Source organism: Rhamphochromis longiceps, linkage group LG14 (genome assembly GCF_057381845.1).
Source record: "Rhamphochromis longiceps isolate RC_006_pf linkage group LG14, R_longiceps_female_GT1.1, whole genome shotgun sequence".
NCBI lineage: Eukaryota > Metazoa > Chordata > Actinopteri > Cichliformes > Cichlidae > Rhamphochromis > Rhamphochromis longiceps.
In genome coordinates this window covers 5,189,693-5,212,089 of record NC_140570.1, presented here as the reverse complement: position 1 = coordinate 5,212,089, position 22,397 = coordinate 5,189,693, and the positions used below count along the sequence as shown (strand labels likewise).

General features: G+C 39.8%; 1 protein-coding gene across 4 annotated transcripts in view; it reads left to right on the top strand.

Annotated features, from left to right (window-relative positions):
* The window catches only part of nf1a (neurofibromin 1a), a 134,757-nt gene that overhangs the window by 52,903 nt on the left and 59,457 nt on the right, over positions 1-22,397 (top strand). For 3 of the 4 annotated variants that reach the window (XM_085380819.1, XM_085380818.1, XM_085380817.1), the window contains exons 25-34: positions 4,057-4,238; positions 4,334-4,545; positions 4,756-4,917; positions 5,026-5,123; positions 5,502-5,637; positions 14,827-14,889; positions 18,934-19,092; positions 20,175-20,272; positions 21,411-21,557; positions 21,660-21,806. In XM_085380819.1, coding sequence (XP_085236945.1) covers positions 4,057-4,238; positions 4,334-4,545; positions 4,756-4,917; positions 5,026-5,123; positions 5,502-5,637; positions 14,827-14,889; positions 18,934-19,092; positions 20,175-20,272; positions 21,411-21,557; positions 21,660-21,806 — 1,404 coding nt within the window. The remainder of the gene's footprint in view (positions 1-4,056; positions 4,239-4,333; positions 4,546-4,755; positions 4,918-5,025; positions 5,124-5,501; positions 5,638-14,826; positions 14,890-18,933; positions 19,093-20,174; positions 20,273-21,410; positions 21,558-21,659; positions 21,807-22,397) is intronic. The other variant, XM_085380820.1, reaches the window with a different exon arrangement.

The following is a 22,397-nucleotide window of genomic DNA, read 5'->3' as shown; positions in this document are numbered from 1 at the left end:
CAAAACAAAAACAAATCAGCGACCAATATAGCCACCTTTCTTTGCAAGGACACTCAAAAGCCTGCCATCCATGGATTCTGTCAGTGTTTTGATCTGTTCACCATCAACATTGCGTGCAGCAGCAATGTCCAGTAGGACTGGGAGTTGAGCTTGACTCCATCCTCAATCCGAAAAGGCCCCACAAGCTCATCTTTGATGATACCAGCCCAAACCAGTACTCCACCTCCACCTTGCTGGCGTCTGAGTCGGACTGGAGCTCTCTGCCCTTTACCAATCCAGCCACGGGCCCATCCATCTGGCCCATCAAGACTCACTCTCATTTCATCAGTTCATAAAACCTTAGAAAAACCAGTCTCGAGATATTTCTTGGCCCAGTCTTGACGTTTCAGCTTGTGTGTCTTGTTCAGTGGTGGTCGTCTTTCAGCCTTTCTTACCTTGGCCATGTCTCTGAGTATTGCACACCTTGTGCTTTTGGGCACTCCAGTGATGTTGCAGCTCTGAAATATGGCCAAACTGGTGGCAAGTGGCATCTTGGCAGCTGCACGCTTGACTTTTCTCAGTTCATGGGCAGTTATTTTGCGCCTTGGTTTTTCCACACGCTTCTTGCGACCCTGTTGACTATTTTGAATGAAACGCTTGATTGTTCGATGATCACGCTTCAGAAGCTTTGCAATGTTGAGACTGCTGCATCCCTCTGCAAGATATCTCACTATTTTTGACTTTTCTGAGCCTGTCAAGTCCTTCTTTTGACCCATTTTGCCGAAGGAAAGGACGTTGCCTAATAATTATGCACACCTGATATAGGGTGTTGATGTCATTAGACCACACCCCTTCTCATTACAGAGATGCACATCACCTAATATGCTTCATTGGTAGTAGGCTTTCGAGCCTATACAGCTTGGAGTAAGACAACATGCATGAAGAGGATGATGTGGACAAAATACTCATTTGCCTAATAATTCTGCACTCCCTGTATCGTGATAAATATTTTTGGCCATGTTGCCCTGCCCTACCGATCAGGACAGATGAAGTACAGTCATAGAATTAGGAAGTGCAGTGGATTCACTGTGTCTTTATGGATTCGCTAGCTTAGTTAAGCTTGTAGCTTCCCTCCTGCACCTTTGGCACTCAGTGTGTAAGATATTTAGCTACTCCTCAGCCTTTAGTAATGATGATGCCTGTAAGAAATTTAGGCTGTATACTGCTTTGGAAGCTAGGCTCAATGCACAAGTACTCTCTGAAACGATGGGTTTCAGAGTGCAGCACTGAGTATGCCGTTTCCTATGTGATAGAGGCCTTTAGCGCTCGAAGCAGCTGTGAAAACAGGCTGACTAGTTTTAAACTGAAGCCCTCATTACACCGCCAACCCATTTATGTCTCAGAGGTCACTAAATTAAAAGTCAGAAACCAGAAACCTGGTTACAGGATGTTGTTTATGTTAGTTTAAATGAGTCAGCACCCCTGAGTAATCCTATCTGTCTCTGAGGTCTATGGGCAATTCCTTGAACTTGATGACTTGGTTTGTTCTCTGACATATACTGTCAAATATGGGATCTTATATAGTCAGGTGTGTGCCTTTCCATATTATGTCCAGTCAATGAAATTTACCACCATTGGACCCAAATCAAGTCGTAGAAACATGTGACAAATGATTACTTTGTCAATTTGGGTTTTTGTTTGTTTTAGTTTTAGGGATCTTTATAGGGCTAATTATCAACCTCTGTTATGAGGAAAAGTCACATCTATCAAGATGTGTGTAGTTCCTAAATTTCTTTATGTGTTTAAAAAAAATCTTTCTTTTCCAACCTTAATTGCCAACTGCATATCTTCATAAAACTTCATGAAAGACAGCTGAGGGTACATGAAAATATCTTATAGTTAGTTAGAACAATGAGCGATATGTCACTTCCAAACATATATTATTGCTGGGCATCAAATATTGGAACATTGTTGTTAGCTCCAGTTGGATGGTGTTGGAAGGAGCTTTACTTGAACACATCTCTCCTTCAGCTTTTCTAGGCTCTAGACTACCTTTCATACAGCCAGTCTCAACCTATCCAATTTATTATTCAATCCAGATGTTTTTGATAAAGTAAAAATTTAGAATAAATTTATATCACCGCTTATGGCCACAGCATGGTGGTGGAATTGGTGTAACACGCTGAGGCGTGAAGGGCTAAGCATGGGGCCTGGCAGCATGAGGTCATTAAGTTTGGCAGTTTGCTGGTAGAGGAAGGAGCAGTTGAAGACTAGGGGGGCTTTGTTGTTGTGATGGACAAGACTGTGTGGAATGTAAGTTGAACCATTCACCTCCTCTGGAGTAGGGCTGGGCCATATCATACCGTTCATGGTAATACCGGTATAATGTTGGGCAACGATAAGAAAATGAAATATCGCCATAGAATATGGGTAAAACGCGCATGCGCAGTGCCTTTTTTTCATACGCATATGGTGGAAAGCATGGCGGCGATGGAGAATGATAAGGGTGAAAGCAGATCGTTGAATGAAACAGATGAACCAGAACTGGTTTGTAAAAATGCTGCAACTTCAGTGGTGTGGGACTGGTTTAGCTTTCGTCCGTCAGATACACAACAAAGCACTATTTTTGGTGGAGCATGCTAGCGGGCCGTTATTACCGTGTTTTTTGGGAAATACGGTGCACTTAAAATCAATCCAGTGATTTTTCTGAAAATCGACAGTGCCCCTTATAATCCCGTGTGCCTTATGTATGAATTCTGGTTGTGTTTACTGACCTCGAAACAATTTTATGTACACGGCGCTCGAAAATCTGTCAAATGTTTCAGTACGACTTTGCTAAGCTACGAAGCCGCACCTCTTGATGGATTGTCGGAGCATTACGGCTATCGTAGGCAGGAGCCTTGCGGAGTGATACGTACTGTGCTTCAACATAATATTACAGTACTGTGTGTGTATAACCTCTTTTTGAGTTTTGTGGATATTATACATGGTTATGCTGAGGCCCAGAATCCTAAATGTCGGAGCAGGATCATCTGTCCAAGACATTAGAGAATGAGGGGAACACCCCCCCCCCCCCCCCCAAAAAAAAAAAAAAAAAAGACAAAGGACTGCTTTCTGGCTGTCCTCGCACTCTGCTTCTCTATTCTGCCAGACAGGCGGCGATGAAGCCACCCTCGTGGATTCCCAGCAGCAGTCTGACTAAGGTGTGGTCTGCTCAAACATGAACATTAAGAGGCTTATTTACTCACATAATAGTAAGATGCAAGGAGCCGTTCTTAAGGAAGGGAAGAAAAGAGAAAAGGCTGAGGTATCCAAAATTACCTGAATCTTGAAAATCAGTGGCAACAGGTCTAATGAAGCCATTGATCCAGATTTGTTTTGTATCAAATTGTGGTTTATATGCATGGAGGAGGTCAGAAGAAAGGTACAATAGTATCTACAGCTACATACAGTGGTTTCGAGCTGCATTTCAGCCAGTGGTATTTGGAGATCTTGATGCAAGATCTTTCAAGTGTCCTTCAAGAAGTGTGGACAACTGCTAAAAGAAATGACAAGAAAGCTTACCTAATAGAGTTCAGGCTGTTTTGAAGAATAAAGGTGACTTTACCAAATGAGTGTAGAACTGTACAAATTCAGTAACTGCCTTTAATCAGTGCACCTATTTCCCATTTTCCTCGCAAGAAATGGCGAGTGGCCCAAGAATCTTCCACATTACTATCTGTATGAGAATACAGGGATGTCTCCTTGATGTTGGGAATGGGGCTGAACACTGAGACAAACCTCTGTTCAGCCCACTGCTGCAGATTGCAGTGTCACTGATGCCTGATTTCAGACAGAATTATACAGTTTACAACGGACCACGTTTACTTTTCCGTTTTGGTTTTTCATTTGTTTTGTTTTTGCCAAATACTGTCACATTCAGTACACTTCCAGTAATGATTTTACAACTGGGTTTCTGAAATTTGTCACTGAAAATGTGAACCCCCGTGAAGGTATACAAATAAAAGATGCACAGTATAGTGAGACTATAGAAAACCCATCTTTTCTCATTTAGCTGTTGTTTTTGGTGGTGTGCAGGTACTTTACTCTGTTCATGAACCTGCTGAATGACTGCAGTGAGGTGGAGGATGAAGGCCAGGCAGTTGGGGGACGTAAGAGAGGAATGTCCCGACGTCTGGCATCCCTTCGACATTGCACCATCCTAGCAATGTCCAATCTACTCAATGCTAATGTGGACAGTGGTCTTATGCACTCAATTGGTAAGTAAGGAAATATATAAGGCAAAATGAATCTGTTGTGAGGAAGTCCAGTAGTTTATTTTAGTAAATTTACATTTTGGTTTCCTCTTTTTCAGGTCTCGGTTATCACAAAGATCTTCAGACTCGAGCCACATTTATGGAAGTGCTGACCAAGATCCTTCAACAGGGAACAGAGTTTGACACACTGGCTGAGACTGTGTTGGCTGACCGCTTTGAGAGGCTGGTAGAGCTGGTCACCATGATGGGAGACCAAGGAGAGCTGCCCATTGCCATGGCATTAGCTAATGTGGTTCCAGGGTCTCAATGGGTGTGTGGCTTCTTTTTGTTTTTAACCACGGATTTAAAATTGAATGTTGACATATGTTACCTACGACAATGTCGTAGGTAACATAATGCTACTACACATTTGCACAGACCTTTCAGAGGCCTTTTTTCCCTTTTTTAATGAATGGGTGTGTTCATAATGTTGCTTTAATACAGTGAAAGCCTATGTAATAGTTACTCTATGTGTTTTCAGGATGAACTAGCACGAGTCCTGGTGACACTGTTTGATTCCCGACACCTACTCTACCAACTCCTGTGGAATATGTTTTCTAAAGAGGTGGAGCTAGCTGACTCCATGCAAACCCTCTTCAGAGGAAATAGCCTGGCCAGCAAGATAATGACCTTTTGTTTCAAGGTAGAAACCCTGCCTGACTCTTCTTGTGAATTCTTTAGAAATGCTTCTTAACTGCCTCTTAGGACATGTTGTTTGCATGATTTAAGCTGTCACTCTTTCTTTTTTCAGGTATACGGGGCAGCCTATCTACAGAAGTTACTGGAGCCTTTATTGAGAGGAGTCATCACAACCCCTGAACACATTAGCTTTGAGGTGGACCCCACCAGGTTAGTACCTCCATCTCTGCAGACAGCTTAGACTGAAAAACTGAAGCCCTTCTTTTTCTTAATGCCTTTTGAGAAATGGCCTAGGTAGCAGATGTTGGAGAAATTTAAGTGGTAACAAAATTATAGCATGAACAAGGAGGAGCTTCCTCTGCAAGTCACTGGCAAATTTCTTCTCATACGTTACGAATTTTGTGCTGCCATACACTGGCTTTTTTCCCGTTTGCCATAGTTTAGTCACTGGAACTGCTTCAAATAAAAAAACACAAACTATGTGTTGGATGCATGTATCAGCTAAGTGCTGCCCACTATTTCTATATGGTCACAAGAACTGAAAGACTAATAGAACTGAGTTTTTTTTGTTTGTTTTTTTGTCATCAGATTGGAACAAGGTGAGAACCTCGAAGAGAACCAGAGGAACCTGCTGCAAATCACTGAGCGCTTTTTTCAGGCCATCATTAGTTCATCAGGCGAATTTCCCCCACAGCTCCGCAGTGTCTGCCACTGTCTCTACCAGGTAGACCCCTGATTTTTTTCATTCCAACATGAGTCCACAGTTGCTCACTCAATTTGTCTGCTCTTGCCTGTGTGCACATAGTGTCACTTTAACATTTCAAGCTCCTACCTCTTCACTCTAAGGCCGCCTGATGCCGCTTGATTCACTGCTTCTACATAACATGAATCAGTGCACAACTATACAGAACTTTAAACTGCTGGACTCATAAGTTAGGACCTTTCAAAGATCCTTTAAAGCTTGAGATTTGGTGGAACACGTTGCAGATGATTCTAGTGCAGAGCCTGTTTTTCTTTTGTTTTTTTGTTTTTTAAGGTTTTGCCATCTTGACATCTAACAGGATCACTAGTCATTATTTTCAATTAAAAGCAAGGTTATCTGAAAACTTTATACAGTTTTTGTTGGTCACAGTCTTTTCCTTTTTCATCTTGACCTGAGATATTTTTTGATTCTCTTGATTTAAACTGAACTAAAGCTGGTAATTTCTTTTCTATTAATCAGTTAACTTGCTAGTGCTAGACGTAATTGGCAGTGTGCACTACTGCCAAGTACAAGCTAGCAGAACCAGCGAGTTCTCTATGTACAAACACACAGTGCCTGTGACCATGTTAGCTGGATGTAATTTGTCCATTAAAAATATTCTGCATTTGACTGAACTATGAATTCCTACCTCAGTAGGAAAGTGGCTGCAAATGCAGTTTGTGTGTGCAAGCATAGCAAGTATTAATCACACACATGAATCCATGTGATATTCCACATTAAAACACTATGGTCTGCAGGATTGTTGATACAGTCAAGCCCATACTTTTTCATAACCCTGGCAAGTTTTGACTTAGTTACTTTTATTCAATCAGCAAGTTTTTTAGTTTTTTTTTAGTTTTTTTTTTTTTTACCAGAAATGACACAAACGTCTCCCAAAAGATAATAAGATGATGTACAAGACGCATCATTTTGGAGGGGAAAAAAAATCTCATCTTTTATTTACATTTGAGCAAAAAGTGTCACGTCCAAAATTATTCATACCCCACGCAATAATCAATAGAAAGACCTCGATTACAGCAATCAAACTCTTCCTATAATTGCAGACCAGCTTTTTGCGTGTCTCCACAGGTATTTTTGTCCATTCATCTTTAGCAATGAGCTCCAACTCTTTCAGGTTGTAGAGTCTTCTTGCCATCACCCTGATCTTTAGCTCCCTCCACAGATTTTCAATTGGTTTCAAGTGAGGAGTCTGGCTGGGCCACTGCAAAACGTTAATGTTTTTGTCTGCTAACCATTTCTTCACCGCTTTTGCTGTGTGTTTTGGGTCATTGTTGTGCTGAAATGTCCACTGGTGCCCAAGGCCAAGTTTCTCTGCAGACTGCCTGATGTTATTGTTGAGAATCTTCTTGTATTGCTCTTTTCTCATGGTGCCATTTACTGTGATTAGGTTCCCTGGTCTGTTGGCTGAAACATAGCCCCAAAGCATTAGGTTCCCAACACCATGTTTGACAGAGGGGATGGTGTTCTTAGCAAAACGTTTCTCCTTTTTTGCTTTTGTTTTGTTTTGTTTTTTATGCCAAATGAAGGAAACATCATTGTGTCCAAACAATTCAATTTTTGTTTCATCTGATTGTAACACGGAAGACCAGAACTCTGCTTCTTTGTCCAGATGAGCATTTCCAAAGGCCAAGCAGGCTTTTGTGTGCCTTCTCTGGAGATGTGGCGTCTTCCTTGGTCTGCATTACTGGAACATAGCACTGTCCAGTTTCCGTTGGATTGTCTGCCTTGAGACATTGCCACTAGTGGAGCACAGATTCACCAGTATGGTCTTGGTGGTGATCCTTGTAATTCTATTTCACACCTCTCACCATCCTGCTGGCCAGCACAGGTGTTACTTCCAACCACATCCTCTGAGATGTTCCACACTGCGGAACATCTTGTATTTTTTTTAATAACATTGGAACTTGAAAACCTTTAGATATAACCTTGTAGCCCTTTCCTGACTTGTGAGCAGCCACAATGCACAGCTGCAGGTCCTCACTGAGCTCCTTTGTCTTAGTCATGCCTGTCCACAAGGAGCTGCTGTTTTTCACCTGTTAAATTGATTAAAACACCTGTTCTCAGTGAATCAGGGTAATGAGAATGCTGTAGAACATCTTGGACTGTTTGGAATGGTATAGAACTTTAGATTTTCCAAGAGACTGTGACAGTTTGTGATGGGTATGAATAATTTTGGACATTACACTTTTTGCTCAAATGTAAATAAGAGCTCAGAAATATTTTTCTCCACAATGATGCCTCTTTTACATCATCTTATTGTCTTTGGGAGACACCTGTGTAATTAATGGTTGAATAAGAGTAACGTCAAGTCAAAATTTGCCATGAATAATTATGGGCTTGACTGTATTTACACAATGCATTCATCTTTGTGTGACAAAATTGTTACCATGAACATCCACTCAGAAATTAGAGAGCTAAAAACATCTTTGAATATAAACACTAAAACTTGCTACTCCTGGTGCCATCAATTGCATGCACTAAATGAAGAGAGATTATAGCCACTGAGCATTCATGATACAGGCTCCTCAGAGCTATGTTGTAGTTCAAATTACTGAACACCTATGAAATTATTTAAAATTCCCCTGAGCAGGAGTAATATTGTAGTGAGGGCAGTTGGGCTTGTTAACCAGAAAGCATACAGATAAAATAAAACATAAAAGTAGAGAACACATGATGGTAAAAACTAGTAAAAGCAGTGTGTGGCCTAGGAAAAACAAGTTAAGTTGGTATAAGCCAGACTTAAACTGAGTGAAATTTCTCCCTAACTACTTTTTCAGTAACTCCAGATTTGAGTGCATTTAAAAAAAAAAAAACAAACCCAAAAACTGTGATCACACCTTTTTCATTGTCATGATCTAAGTCAACATTTGATTCTTTTGTTTGATCGAATCACTGTAAAAGAAAATCTTTTGCACACTCCTACACTTCCTCTGTCTTTATTATCAGCGCTTTCAATGAAACAAAGATTCTTTTGGGAGATTTTTTTGCCATCATTTATTTTTTCCGGCATCTGACCAGAATGCCTCGTGGGCGCCTCCTGGGTGAGGTTTTCTGGGCATGTCTCCCCAGGAGAAGGCCCTGAGGCAGACCAAGTTTAAATCCAGGACACGGAGGCGAGATTACATCTCGCTGTCTTGGAACGCCTTGCTGTCCCATGAAAGAGCTGGAGGAGGCGGTGAAGATCTGGAGATATGTTATAATTAGGTTGAGAGAGAGGGGTCAAAATTTCATTCAGAAAATCAAAGTCTTGAAGGCAGATAAACTTGCTGGCTTTGCAGTTCATGGTAGTACCTTAACTTTACAGCCTCTTGTCCCCAGGAAAGTATTTACAAATCATCTCAGCAGTAAACCTGCTTTACCCGTACATGAGCTAGACTGTTTAAGCAGAGCAGTGATTTTGAATAAGCTACTTTCATACAGTAAACTGAACTGGGTATCAGGGATGAGTAGCATAATGGAATTTAGATTCATGAATATTATTTTTAGTACCATCAAAACTAATTTTATCTTATTAAACTGACTCAGGAGTGTCATATTAACTTGGCAGAATATAACAGAGTTAAAACTGTTTTTGTTTTGTTTTTTAAATTGATGATACAAATATTGTGATAGGTGCAGTGTTTGTGACAATAAAGCTACATCAAAAGTGCAACATGCATCCGACCGTTGTTGCCAAGAATTCTACCACTGTAAAAATACAGCCACTTAAAATGGCTACCTCATCCCTGACAGGACCATGATGGGATTCTGACTGATTGCTGGCTAGTGGGTGAGTGTAATCATCCCCCACCTGTGACGTGGCTGATGCAACCATGAGTAGCAAATACCCCTAAACGGCAGTTAAGAAAACCAGTGGTAATCTCTAGTGTATCCACCAGGTGGAGCAGTGTTGAGGCGCATTTATTTACAGGCTTGGGATCTATGAAGAAGCTTGTGTGCAAGAATATTATTTGTCTGGATTAAATTTTCTTTTAAATTGTATCTCTTTATTAGATTACATTGAAATTAATGAATGAATGAAAAACTGTTTACTAGAAATAGTTTTGGTAACTTTAAGTATAAATGACCTCTGGCTAAAAGCGGCAGTTTTGACTGGTTGTATCTGTATGTCCTTATAGTGCGGCATCTAAAGGAATATTATATTATATTATAATATTGTAATATTATAAGCCATACATCAAAAGATAATGCTACATTTTTAAAGGGCTGAAATTTGGCTTTAAAATAATTGTTAATCCAATTTTTAACTTTCTTTCATTGTAACTCAATATGAACTTCAACTGCTATAAAAAGGGGTCAAGCAAAGGCACTTGAACAAGTTAATCACATTCTTCAGTAATGAGTCATACTTTAACTGCTTCTTAACCGTGTGGTATCTTGCATTCCACATTATATTCAAGACAATGAGAATAAGAAGGAAAAAACCCTAAAAAAGTGATATGAAACAAGGTTTCATTTTCATTTCAATATTCTTTTTCTAGAGGTGAAACTCTTGCAAATATGTATGGTGTAAGGCCAACTGCAAAAATACTCCTCTTCCGACTTTCAGTCACAAAACTGACACTGAGCCTCTTTAGTGAATCCAGCATATTTTAATGTGAAAAGAAGGCTTTTGGTTGTCACAGATGTTAGTCTGGCCCTAATTGTTCCTTCTTCTTTAAAATACCAACCTTTGTAATGAAGGGTTATTTTTCGCAGCCTGTTCTTGTTTATTTGAAATCAGTAAAACAGCAAAGTAAGATGTTTGTTTTGTAGTCTATCTTTTGCATATCATAGTTTCACAATGCAGACATCCATTTCTCAGCGCACGGCTTTTCTCCTAGAATGCTGTTTTCATCAAGGTCAAGGAAAGGAGGCTAGAAATGGGAAATAGGAGGTACTTTTGGAACGCACCCTAGATCTCTTTGCTGGCCTGGGAACAGCTCAGTATTAGGGCTGGGCCATATCATACCATTCACGGTAATACTGGTATAATGTTAGGCAATGATAAGAAAATGAAATATCGCGATAAAATATGAGTAAAACGCGCATGCACAGTACCTTTGTTTTCATACGCACATGGTAGAAAAAGCATGGCGGTGACGGAGAATGAGAAGGGCGTGTCAGGGTGAAAGCGGATCGTTGAATGAAACAGATGAACCGGAATTGGTTTGTCAAAATGCTGCGACTTCAGTGGTGTGGGACTGGTTTAGCTTTCGTCCGTCAGATACACACCAAAGCAGATTTTTTTTAGTAGAGCAAGCAAGCGCACCATCATTATTACCGTTATTACCGAGCTGATTTTATTTGGTACACAGCGCTCAAAAATCTGACAAAAAATGTTTTAGTGCAACTTTGCTTAAGTACGAAAGCCGCACCGCTCGAAAGCCGAGCATTACGGCTACCGTAGTCAGGAGTCATGCGGAGTGATACGTACTGTGCTTCAACATAATATTACCGTACTGTGTGTGTATAAGCTCTTTTTGAGTTTTGTGGATATTATACATGGTTATGCTGAGGATATGTCGGCCAATTTCCACTGGAAATGCCTTTTGGTTAAACTGTCAGTGAGGAATTTGCATTTGCACTGTTACATTTTTATATAACTTTAATGCACATAAAAAACAGCTGCTTGTTTAAGTGAAAATACGTTGATGGGTTCTTTTTTCCACTAATAAAGTTGTGGAGTGGTAAAGTATTTTGTCTCGGGTCAATTAGATCGTCAGTTGTACCGTTATCGCAAATTTTCAAATATATATCGTAATAAATATTTTTGGCCATATTGCCCTGCTCTACTCTGTATTCCCTCGGGTAAGCTGAAGGCAGTTGCTGGTGAATGGAAAGTCTGGCCCTCCTTTCTTAGGCCGCTGCCCACATGACCCAGCCTCGGATAAGCAGAAATACAGGGAGTCTATTAGAGACTAGTGACAGTAGCAATGATTAGTCAACTAGTTGTGTACATCCTTAGACATAATTGTACCCATGGGTTTTCACTTTTTGCTTTTAATCAGTTTTTATTTTATGCTAGGTCAGTTTTTAATGCTCAGCCTTAAAAACCTAATGGGGTATTGTTGACACCCAAGGTTGTGAATGGGATAACTTGAGAACAAAACATGGAGGACTTTCAAATTTATACCATAAATATATCTACAAGGAGGCTGAGGGGTACCAATTGCTGCCACCAGTCTTTTTTCCTTTTGTGGTTTAACCCAGCTGACCCAAAAGGAAAGGCTTGGACACTGCTAGCATAATGGACAGGTTTTTGACGAGGCTCCCACACAAACACAAAGCAGAAGAGGAAGCAACGCCAAATATGTTTCCAAACCAAAGACTACAAAATATGATGAAGCATATCTTGCTTTTAGCTTCACCTGCACAATGGTGGTGCCAAGGTAGGTATCCCCGGAAGAATCTGAAGTTCACTCTGATGCCTGATGTAAATGGAGGAACAGTAACTGTGTGTGTAAGCGTGTAAAAACTGCAGATAGTAAGATTAACAGCAATAGTATTTTGTCTATATCGGCCATTGTAGAAATTCATCTCATGTAAACAATAACATGGCGCACAGCGTGACGTCATGAAAGGCGCTCACCTTTGATGTTGCGTGACTATTCCTTGTCCACACGTAAATGCAAAAACGGAGTTTTCGAAAATCTCCACCCTGGCAGGAGTTTTTCAGGCCCAAACGCATAGAAAAAAATGTTTTCTAAAAATACCTTTGTAGGTGGGGGCGTAACGTAAAAGGATAGTAGTTTATTTTATTGCTACCTGTAATTTATTGCAGTTTACTTTTATTTATTTAATTGTTTACAAAAGGTTTGAGGTGTGAAATTAATTGCGTTGGAGTTTGAAAACAATATGTGGGTGTTTGTGGTTGGAGGGGGTGGTCTTGTAAAACAAAGGGGGCCCAGCAAAAAAAGTTTGGGAACTGCTGTTTTAAAGCTCATGGGAACAATTAAGTTAGAGCAGTTGTGACGCAAGCTTTACTTTTGTTGGTCACTATACCAACACAAGTAAGTTTTTTTTGGTTCTCCCATTTCCAGTTAACTTCGCTGTAGCTGTAGATACTTCTCCTATTTTGGCCCACTTGACAACCAGTCTGCAGACTGATGTGTCATCTACTTTCGGTGATGTGCATTTAGTATCTAAGAGGACTGCGTGGGAGTGTGTCTGGTGTGGGTGGAGAGTAGGACATTAAAAGTCTAAATTGCACCCTTTTTCTGGGTTTTTCCAGAAAAAACGCTCACAGAACAATCAGAGGTTTGGAGGTGGAGGACATGTTAGTAAGTTGGTTAAGGTGATACAGAATGTCCCCAGGGGCAGAGATTGGTGATTAAAACAGACTTCGGTGGACATATAGGGAAACAAAACACAGATGTTTGGTGGGTATGGTGTTATGGAGAGGAATGGAGAATGGCAGATGGTGGTGGATTTTACAAAAAGGATGGCTGTAGTCAACAGATATTTCAGTAAGAGGGAGGATAGGTCAAGATATAGGAGTTGAGGTCGGTGCACACACATGGTGGGAAAGATGGGAGTGGAATGGTAGAGACCTGCTATGATGTATGGTTTGGAGACAGTGGCACTAAACAAAAATAGGAGTTCGAAGTGAAGATGGCAGAGTTGTAGATGTTATGGTTTCAGTGGGAGTGACCAGAGTAGACAAGATTAGAAAGGACTATCAGAGGGACAGCTCAGGATGAGTGAACGTTAGAGAGGCATGGTTGAGATGTTTTAAAAACCTGCAGAGGGCTAGTGGGTATCTTGGACAAAGGATGCCAGGTGTGCAGGAGAAGAGGAAAACCTCAGAGGAGGTTCAAGGATAGTAGTGTAGGATGACATGCAGAGGGTTAGTGTGACAGAAAAGGATGCTACAGACAGGGTGAGGTGTAGGCACATGATCAACCCTTCAAAAGGGCAACCAAAAGAACATGAAGCTGTAGATACGGACCAATCAGCAGTTGACTTGTTGATAGGCAAGTGCATGAGTGGAGCCCACCAGTTGGAGACTTGCAGACAGAGAATCAAATATCGCCCAAAGTAGAGAGCACACACTCAATATAAAACAGAAAAAAACACTAAATTACAGGACAATAACACAACATTTCAGGAGATGTAGTGGCAATTGTGCTCTTTCGCTGGGACGATCAACACACAAGCATCTGGAATAAGTCTGACTTTCCCACCACCAGCGCTCCTCTATGAATGTAGCCATTTTTGATTGCTTGAAAATAGTGATGAAAATACAAGCTCACTGTCTATTGGAATATATAAATTTACCATTCATCCCTTTATTCATTGATTCATTTTCTTCAGCTTTTCCACTTTGGGGTAGCATGGGGGCTGCAGTTTGTCACAGGTTAAGAGCATTCATTGGACAGGTCGCAATCTATATCCAGATTAATCCTTAGAGACAACCAGGTCACATTCACACCTATATCCAGTTTTGAATTGCCATTAAACCTAATCTCATGCATGTCTTTGGATTGTGTGAGAAAACCGGAATAACCGAAGGTGCTACAGACAATTAGAGATGGAGGACAATATCTCTCAAGGCCAAATCAAGCAGTGGATTAGGTGTGATCACATCATGGGAGAATGACAACTGACTGCTTTTTATCACAAAGACATGTACCAAATAATATTATCTAATTGCAATTTTCAGTTATATTTGAGTTCAGATGTTCTGTCTTTTCTACCTGGATGTCCCATGAAGCCACGGAGAAATCCAGAATATGCCAACATACCCTCACTATAGTATTTTCCACTCGTAATCAAAAAGTGAAAAAAACAACAACTTTGTCTCAGCTTTCAAGATTTAAAATGATTCGGAGACACACACAAAAAGTCTTTGATTTTTATTGTATCTGCTTATATATTTCATTTCCTGTTCTCCACCTTGGATATCGTGTCACAAGTGTGTAGATACACACATTTGTGTACACCCGTCTGCTAAAGTAAAAGACTGGTAGTGCATGCATTAACACGCTTTATGTGCCCTGAGCAGTGAAACGGCATTTTTTTATTTTTCTTTGTGCTTTCCTAGATAAAAATGTATGTTTAAATGGTTAGGGCTATGCTACCTGTGTGTGTGTGTGTGCGCGCGTGTGTTGGTGTGTGTGTCTGTTTAGCTGGTGCTGTGACCATATTGTGCTCATCTCTGTTCTGTAGGCTACTTGCCACTCTCTACTGAATAAAGCAACAGTAAAAGAAAAAAAGGAAAGCAAAAAAGCAGTAAGTTTGGAGAATCTATTTTACCTCAGATACTTTTACCCCTAAAGCAAAAAAGCTTTTTTTTTGCATTTTATTTCTTTTTGTTGTTTGTTTGTTTTTGTTTTGTTTCTTTTTTTCAGTTTTAATTTGGTTTTTCACTGGAAATGTTTTGTTTTTCCATATTCAGCTTTGTGTACAACCCTCTCTTGAAATCATTGTACTAATACTGGCATCACTTGATGTATTTTTGATTAACAGTTTCCAGGAAATAGAAGCATTCTGTCTTCTCTTTTCTTTCTGGGCTTTCTGTTTGCACTCTAGGTGACCTTTTCTCAGAACATTTCATCTGCACCATCATTGTAATCTTTTAACTTACATCACTTATTTTAGTAAACTGTCACAGATGCACAGCAGCACATCTCGCCTGCTCTGGTGGGGACATAGCCTTTTAAGACTTTTAGATGAAATATTCTGATATATTGGCCTCTTGCTGTAATGAGTTGCATTTCACAGCTGATGTGAAATGCCACCATTATGACAGTATGTCCCCACAGTTTTTTCTTTGTTCGTTTGTTTTTAACTAGAAACTCATCCAGAACCTTGATTCTTTTATTCAAATGTTGGTGCTGATGTGCAGTTTTGTTGCCACTTGTTTATCAACAATTCCTCCATCTCCTCTTCCTTCTGAAATAGTTTACTGATGTTGTTGCATCAGTAGAGCATAATTCTGGGGTTCTGACATGAACTGCGGATTATGATCCACCTCAACCCTGCTTTAAAGCAGTTCTGACATTTTGGTGCAATAATATAAAAGGTATATCATTTTTGGTTTTTGGTCTAAATGTTCTAAACTGTGAAAAAGCATGGTCCCAAAATGCCTGATGACTTTGTTGATAATCAGACTTTTGCTCTACCACTACATTCAGGTCTATATTTAATCTTTAAGCAAATACAGTGACATTCACATACTTATAGACTCTTGTATTAATTACTTTTAAAGTTTTTTTTTTTTTTAAAGGATTTTTGACGATTTTGCTTCATTTCAGCTAGACATGGGGAACTTGGGGAGACTTAGGGAAACATTTCTCTAAGGCGAGTGTCAGTAGTTTCCCCAAACTTTGAAGTGGAACATTTTTGCTTTTGCAGGCACTGGCTTTACCTACAGGAAGTTGTGCATCATTTACTCTTTGCATCTAGGAGAGCAGCCACTAACTTTCTGTGACCTTTTAAAATTCAAAATATCAAAGTAAAATACATGAATTACAGCAGGCAAACATAAAACTTTTTACATTTTAGAGCTTCTTGGTTTTATCTATACCGTTCTGTCATAAATAATTCACCCTTACTTACACGGACAACAGTGTGGAGATACAGCTTTGTTAATGTTTTAGTTATGAAGCCCCTTGAGTTGCTATAAAAAATGCTTTTTATCAACTGTCATCTTTGTATTGTGATTGTTACTTTATTATGAACTACCAAGAAACCTAACTTGCCAATAATAGCATAGTCCTTTTCAGGACATTTTGCGTATTTCCTGCTCTATATTTCATTTAACACTGTTTGTCCACAAATTATAAACACTGATTGTAATTTGTAGTCACAAATTTGACCATTTGTAGAGTTTTTGGTCAATTCTAGTACTTGCGGTACACACAGACTTTCTTTAAGGGTTGTTTAAACTGAAAATGTTCTGAAATGTCCATTGACTTTTGATCCTCAAAGTTTTGATCTGATACCACAGTCAGTTCAGTGTAGTTGGTTGTTGTGATTATTTAGAAAATGAAAAAATATAAAAAGACCATTATCACCAAGAACATCACTGATAACACTATTATGTTAAGAACATAGACACAAAAGTAGTTCACAAACATCCTAGAAACATTGGTTTATGATGAAGCATGTCCAGGTCTACTATAAATCTTGCTTTGTGAAATGATTGATAGAAGGCTAGGGAGAAAGAGGAGATGAAGCCAAAATTAAACTCTTTGGTATCAGCTCAACCTGCTGTATTTCAACATGTAGGTTTACTTCTTAGGCATCTTCTTCATTGCACCTTTCTGCAGCTCCAATAGTCGGCTAACCTTCCTCCCTACTACCTTGATCTTGGCCTCTAGTCTCCTTCTCTCAATGGAGGGTACTGCTTCTTGTGGCTGTTCATCTCACTGATCACTGCCACTGTAGTGTAGATCAGCTGGTTGCTCTCGGTAATGGTTGCAGAATGTATTGTCCGCGGGAAGTGTATCCTTCAAGCTCGGGTCCTCTACCAGGTAGGTAGGTAGGTAGGTAGATATAAGGGACATAGAGAGATCTCCAGCATGTCCTTGGTCTCTGCCCGGGCCTCAAACCATTAGGACATGCCCAGTCAGAACACCTTACCCAGGAACTGAATCTGGTGACTACTCTTACTGAGGCAGCTGGCTAGTGGCTAGCTCTAAGCTCTGGACAGCTTTAGTTTTGTCTGTGTACCTTTGTTGTTACAACCTTTTTTTGGTGGTTCCTTCAATGTTTACTTTGGTTAACTATACCTTAACTCATAGTGAAAAGCTTACATGCAATTGTCATGTTAGTGTGTGGCTGTGAGTGTGCATCTGACTATTTTTCTGTGCCAGTGTGAATGTGTTGCACATGCATTAAACACGCAACATACATGTCATACACGTCTGACCAACTGGTCACCAATCAGGTCCAAGAACATAAAAAATTGACGATATCTTTCCCACCGATTCCCAACTCCTGATGTACATAGATGTTATTGGAAACTGTTCCAGCAACCTGGTTGTGCCTCTAAGTAAATGCTGTTCCAACTTGTATTCCATCTGCAGGGTACTTTTGCGTAGCTTACAACTTTCAGCTGTGGTAGACTGTTGCCTTTAGAGGTCTAGTGCTTAGGCTTTGTTCTTGTGCTGGTGGGATAAGAGCTTCTGGTATCCTTTAGGCTGGACTCTTGTAGTCAGTGGTAGGATTTCTTAATGTCAACAGCCTCGCTATCTCTCGATGGTACATCTTGTGCACCGGCTTGGTCTTTAATAATAGTTCCTGTGCTGTTCCTCTTCACCACCTGTCTTAATCTACCTGAGGCATTCCTGGACCAGTGCATCTAAGTGTGAAATGTGTTAATGTGTGGTCTGTGTTTCCTCCCGGATTGTGGCTCTGACACTCACTAATCCTTGCCCTCTGTTGCTCATAGCAGGTTAGCGAGTTTTCATGTGTTGTCATCAGTGTCATCTATCTACCAATGAACAGGTCACCCAACGCGCATTTATCATATGCATTTTCTGCATGTAATAAAACAACTGCTGATGGGTGGTTGGAATGAGATGTAAAATAAATAACATAATAAAGTTATAGGTTACCGTCATTCTTTTAGTAACTTAGTTTGATCCACAAGATGGAATAGCTGTCTCTGTCCATAATTGTAAAGCCTTACTGATGATTTTGACGTTTGTGTTGATGATATGGGGTTATAGCCTGATGTTGTAGCTGTGTATATATATTTGTAGGAAGTTTGTATTTTTTCATTTCTTCTTCTAGTAATTGAATTAAAAGAGGCACCACCATCTTATACTTTAATCACAATTCATGGCTTAACATCTGTCATCTGTCTTCTGTCAGTTTGTGTAATCATTTCCTGTTTTCATCTTTCACCAACAGAGAGGAGACAGCTGGGTTGATTGTCATGTTTTTCCTCTCTTGCATGTTTCTTCTGCTGTAACTGGAGTAAAAACCTTTTTCACTCCTGGTACAACCAGAATAAACTCGGATCATGTCCAAGTCTTTTGTCATATTTCTTCCTAGCTAGGCTCTCCTCCTGAGCGCAGCATTTTTTGGCCTGATCATGACTCAGCTCAAATATCTCTGTTACACATATTGATACATGTATATTTTGTTATTATTATCATTCCCTCATTTGCTCTTGAATGTACCAAAATCAACTTTTAATATTGTCTCCTTCCCTTTTTTTCAAACTGGTCCCTCTTCTTATACTTTTCCCTTCTGTTCTGTATTTTCCGTTTGTGTTCGCCAACATTTTTTTTCCCTCCACTCTCTCCATACTCCCTCACACAGGTTGTGAGTCAGCGGTTCCCACAGAACAGCATTGGTGCGGTGGGCAGTGCTATGTTTCTGCGCTTCATCAACCCTGCTATTGTGTCCCCCTATGAGACTGGTATTTTAGACAAGAAGCCTCTGCCCAGGATAGAACGGGGGCTCAAACTCATGTCCAAGGTAAGCTTATTGGATATGAGGGCTGCCATGAAAGTAACCAGAAAAAAATGGTTACATCCCTAAGTCTAGGGATGGGAATTAATAAGAATTTAGCGATTCAGATTCCATTATCAATATCACTTCTTAATTCGATTCCTCCATCCATCCATCCATCTTCATCCGCTTTATCCGGGGCCGGGTCACGGGGGCAGCAGCCTAAGCAAAGAGGCTGCTGCCTAATTCGATTCCTTTCAATTTCAATTCTCATTATTTTCCCACTGGGTTGTTTGAGAGTCAACACCATCCCTAAGCAGCATATTAAAGATATTCGATTCTACAAGAACCGGTTCACAATTCCCATCCCTAGCGACAGCTGAACCCAGCATCTCTGTATGCCAGAGAATTATACCCATTGGCTGGTTCAATTTTGTTTGACACTTTGCATCCTGTGCATATCAACTTTCAGTTTCTTCCTTCTGAATGAAGTCTTCTAGTTCAATGGAGCAGAAGAACAAACCTTTAAAACAGTTTGGCTCCAATAGCCAAACTTTTTACTTATTCTGTGATTTATTTATTTTTTTTCTGGGTTTTTTTGTTTGTTTGTTTTTTGAAAATCCACATGAGGATAAGTGACGTACAAGAAGAGATCTAAAGAAATGTATTTTTACCCCCTTTATTTGTATCCACAGGTACAAATAAAGTGTCCTTAACCTAATTTTGTTTGGCAAAAATGCCATCAATGAGTAGGCATCATAGACACATGACTAATAAAGTTTAAAATGTCACTGACTATCTTAAACCTTGTGATCGCGTCTGGTTTAAAAAGAAGCTCCTACAGTCTGGGTATAGAGTGACATTAATAATTTTAGCAGGAGGTAAGTTTTTATTGTGAGACTGAGCACAAAGATAGTGAAACACTGTACTGCATTAAAGAGAAATCTTTTGGCATAGTGTACCTGATATAAGTGTCTGTTCAGATCCCAGTAACCTGTATTTGATATCAGGATTAAACCTGAGGGTAACCATTCTCTTTGAACTCGAGCAAGATCACACAACTCACATAACATGAGCTTATTGTGAATCTCTTGTATTTTTTATTTCAGATTTTGCAGAGTATTGCAAACCACGTCTTATTTACAAAAGAAGAACACATGAGGCCTTTTAATGACTTTGTGAAGAGCAACTTTGATTCAGCCCGAAGGTAAATGCAGGGAACTACTGTTACTGTAAATACTGTTTGTATCCCTATCCCTAGAGATATCCCTGCCCCCTATATAATGGATTGCTGTGAAATTCTAACTTAACTATATCCAGTTAAAAAGTATATTTACTGATATGTTTGTTTGTATTTTTTGTCAGTGTGTGCTCAAATATTGGACGTTATAGGACTGCTTGTTTTGTTTTGTTTCTTAAATATATTTTAATTAGCCAATATAATATATAATCTGTCCCAAATACCTTCTGGTTAGTTTTCATAGTGCGAGAGGGCTCTGAGACCTGAAAATAGGCGGGCAGTGGTGGGGTCTTGCCCATGGTAGTGAATAGGTAGGAATGGAGAAAAATCATTCTGTGGACAGGCATGTTTTATTTACACAACAAGTTGGCATATCTGTAACTGATTTGATGAGATGGTAATCTGTGTGCCACATGAACATGCAGCCAATCGGTGAGAGACAGATTTCTGGCTGGGTTATAGACATGCATCATTTATTTTTATGTAATGCGTTTTTTTCTGGATTTTTGGCTTATAGTCTGTCTCCCTCCGATAAGTGAAACTGCCATAAAATTTTCAGATGGTTGATTTCTTTGTAAGTGAGCAAGCTTACAAATTCAGCAGGGGATCAAATAATTATTTACTCCAGTGTATGTGAACTCACATGCTGAAACCCTCCTCATATAATACTTTTGTTAGACCCAGAACCTCTGGTATGCTTTTTATATAAAGATACACCAGATGTTATTTCTTTCTGGCAATTAGCAACTTTTTCAGTCTTTAGATTTTTTTCTTTTCCTTGTCGTAATTTTTTGACACCTGCTGCCTGACATGAATCACAGACTCATCGTGGCAATTAATGATCCCCTCTCTTCTCACTAGTACCACCATGCTGACTGTTCATGCTGACTGTTCATCAGTTGTTTGACCAGTCACTAACAAAAAAATAACAAACGAATCAAACATTTTATATCAACAGAGTTTGTGTAGTCAGGGAAACCTGAGCTATGTGGTCATGTGACAGTTCAGACAAACCAAAAACTTTGCAAACTAAATCAGTGAAGTGCTTGCTGTCGTGTTTCTTCTGACCTTAAGTTGAGCTGGCAATCTTCTCTCTCTGCCCCAGGTTTTTCTTGGACATAGCATCTGACTCTCCACCCAGTGATTCTGTCAACCACAGTCTGTCATTTATCAGTGACGGTAATGTGCTGGCTCTCCACCGGCTGCTGTGGAATAATCAGGAAAGAATTGGCCAGTACTTATCCAGTAACAGGTCAGAATTTTGTATTTCATTAAATTAGATTTTTTATTTTTATTTTTAATCATTACATTTTTATTTTTGATCATTAAATCATGAGTCACAATTTTATTTTAGGGACCACAAGGCTGTAGGTAGGCGACCTTTTGACAAGATGGCCACCTTGCTGGCTTACCTAGGACCGCCGGAACACAAACCTGTGGCTGACACTCACTGGTCTAGTCTCAATCTGACCAGCTCCAAGTTTGAGGAGTTTATGACCAGGTAAGATTGATAACAGCTTGTCAACATAATGGTTCTGACTCAATAAGCACTTTTTTCCCATTTATGGGTTGTAAGTCTGTCCATCTTTAGTTTTAGATGCATTAACACTTTATAGGAAGCTTTCATTGTATTCAATTTCAACTTTTATCTCAGTGCATCATGGGAAGCCCTAGCAGCCTAGGCCTTTTGCAACGCAAGTAAAGGAGGATTCAGGGCGACCTGATTAAGCCCTGTCTATTTGCTGTCAAAAAAGAAAGTTTTGAACCAAATCTAAAACGTAGAGGGGGTGTCTGTCTCCCAAATCCAAACTGAGAGCTAGATCCACAGAAGAGGGTCCTGAAAGGTGAAGGCTCTTCCCCCCCCCCCCCTTTCTGCTTTTAATACCCTTATAACTTCAAGTAAGCTGGCAGTCTAAGAGCAAAGGATATTCTTCATAAATGTAAAAAGAGACAAAAAATATTAATTAGAGGTTATCCAGGCCTTTAAGACAATCAGTCTGTGCTGTCTGGCTTCATGGGCAGGTAGGTAGAAGGTATGCTATGCTTTCTATTGATGTTGCCTAAGGGAAGCATGTAAATGTAAACAGAACTG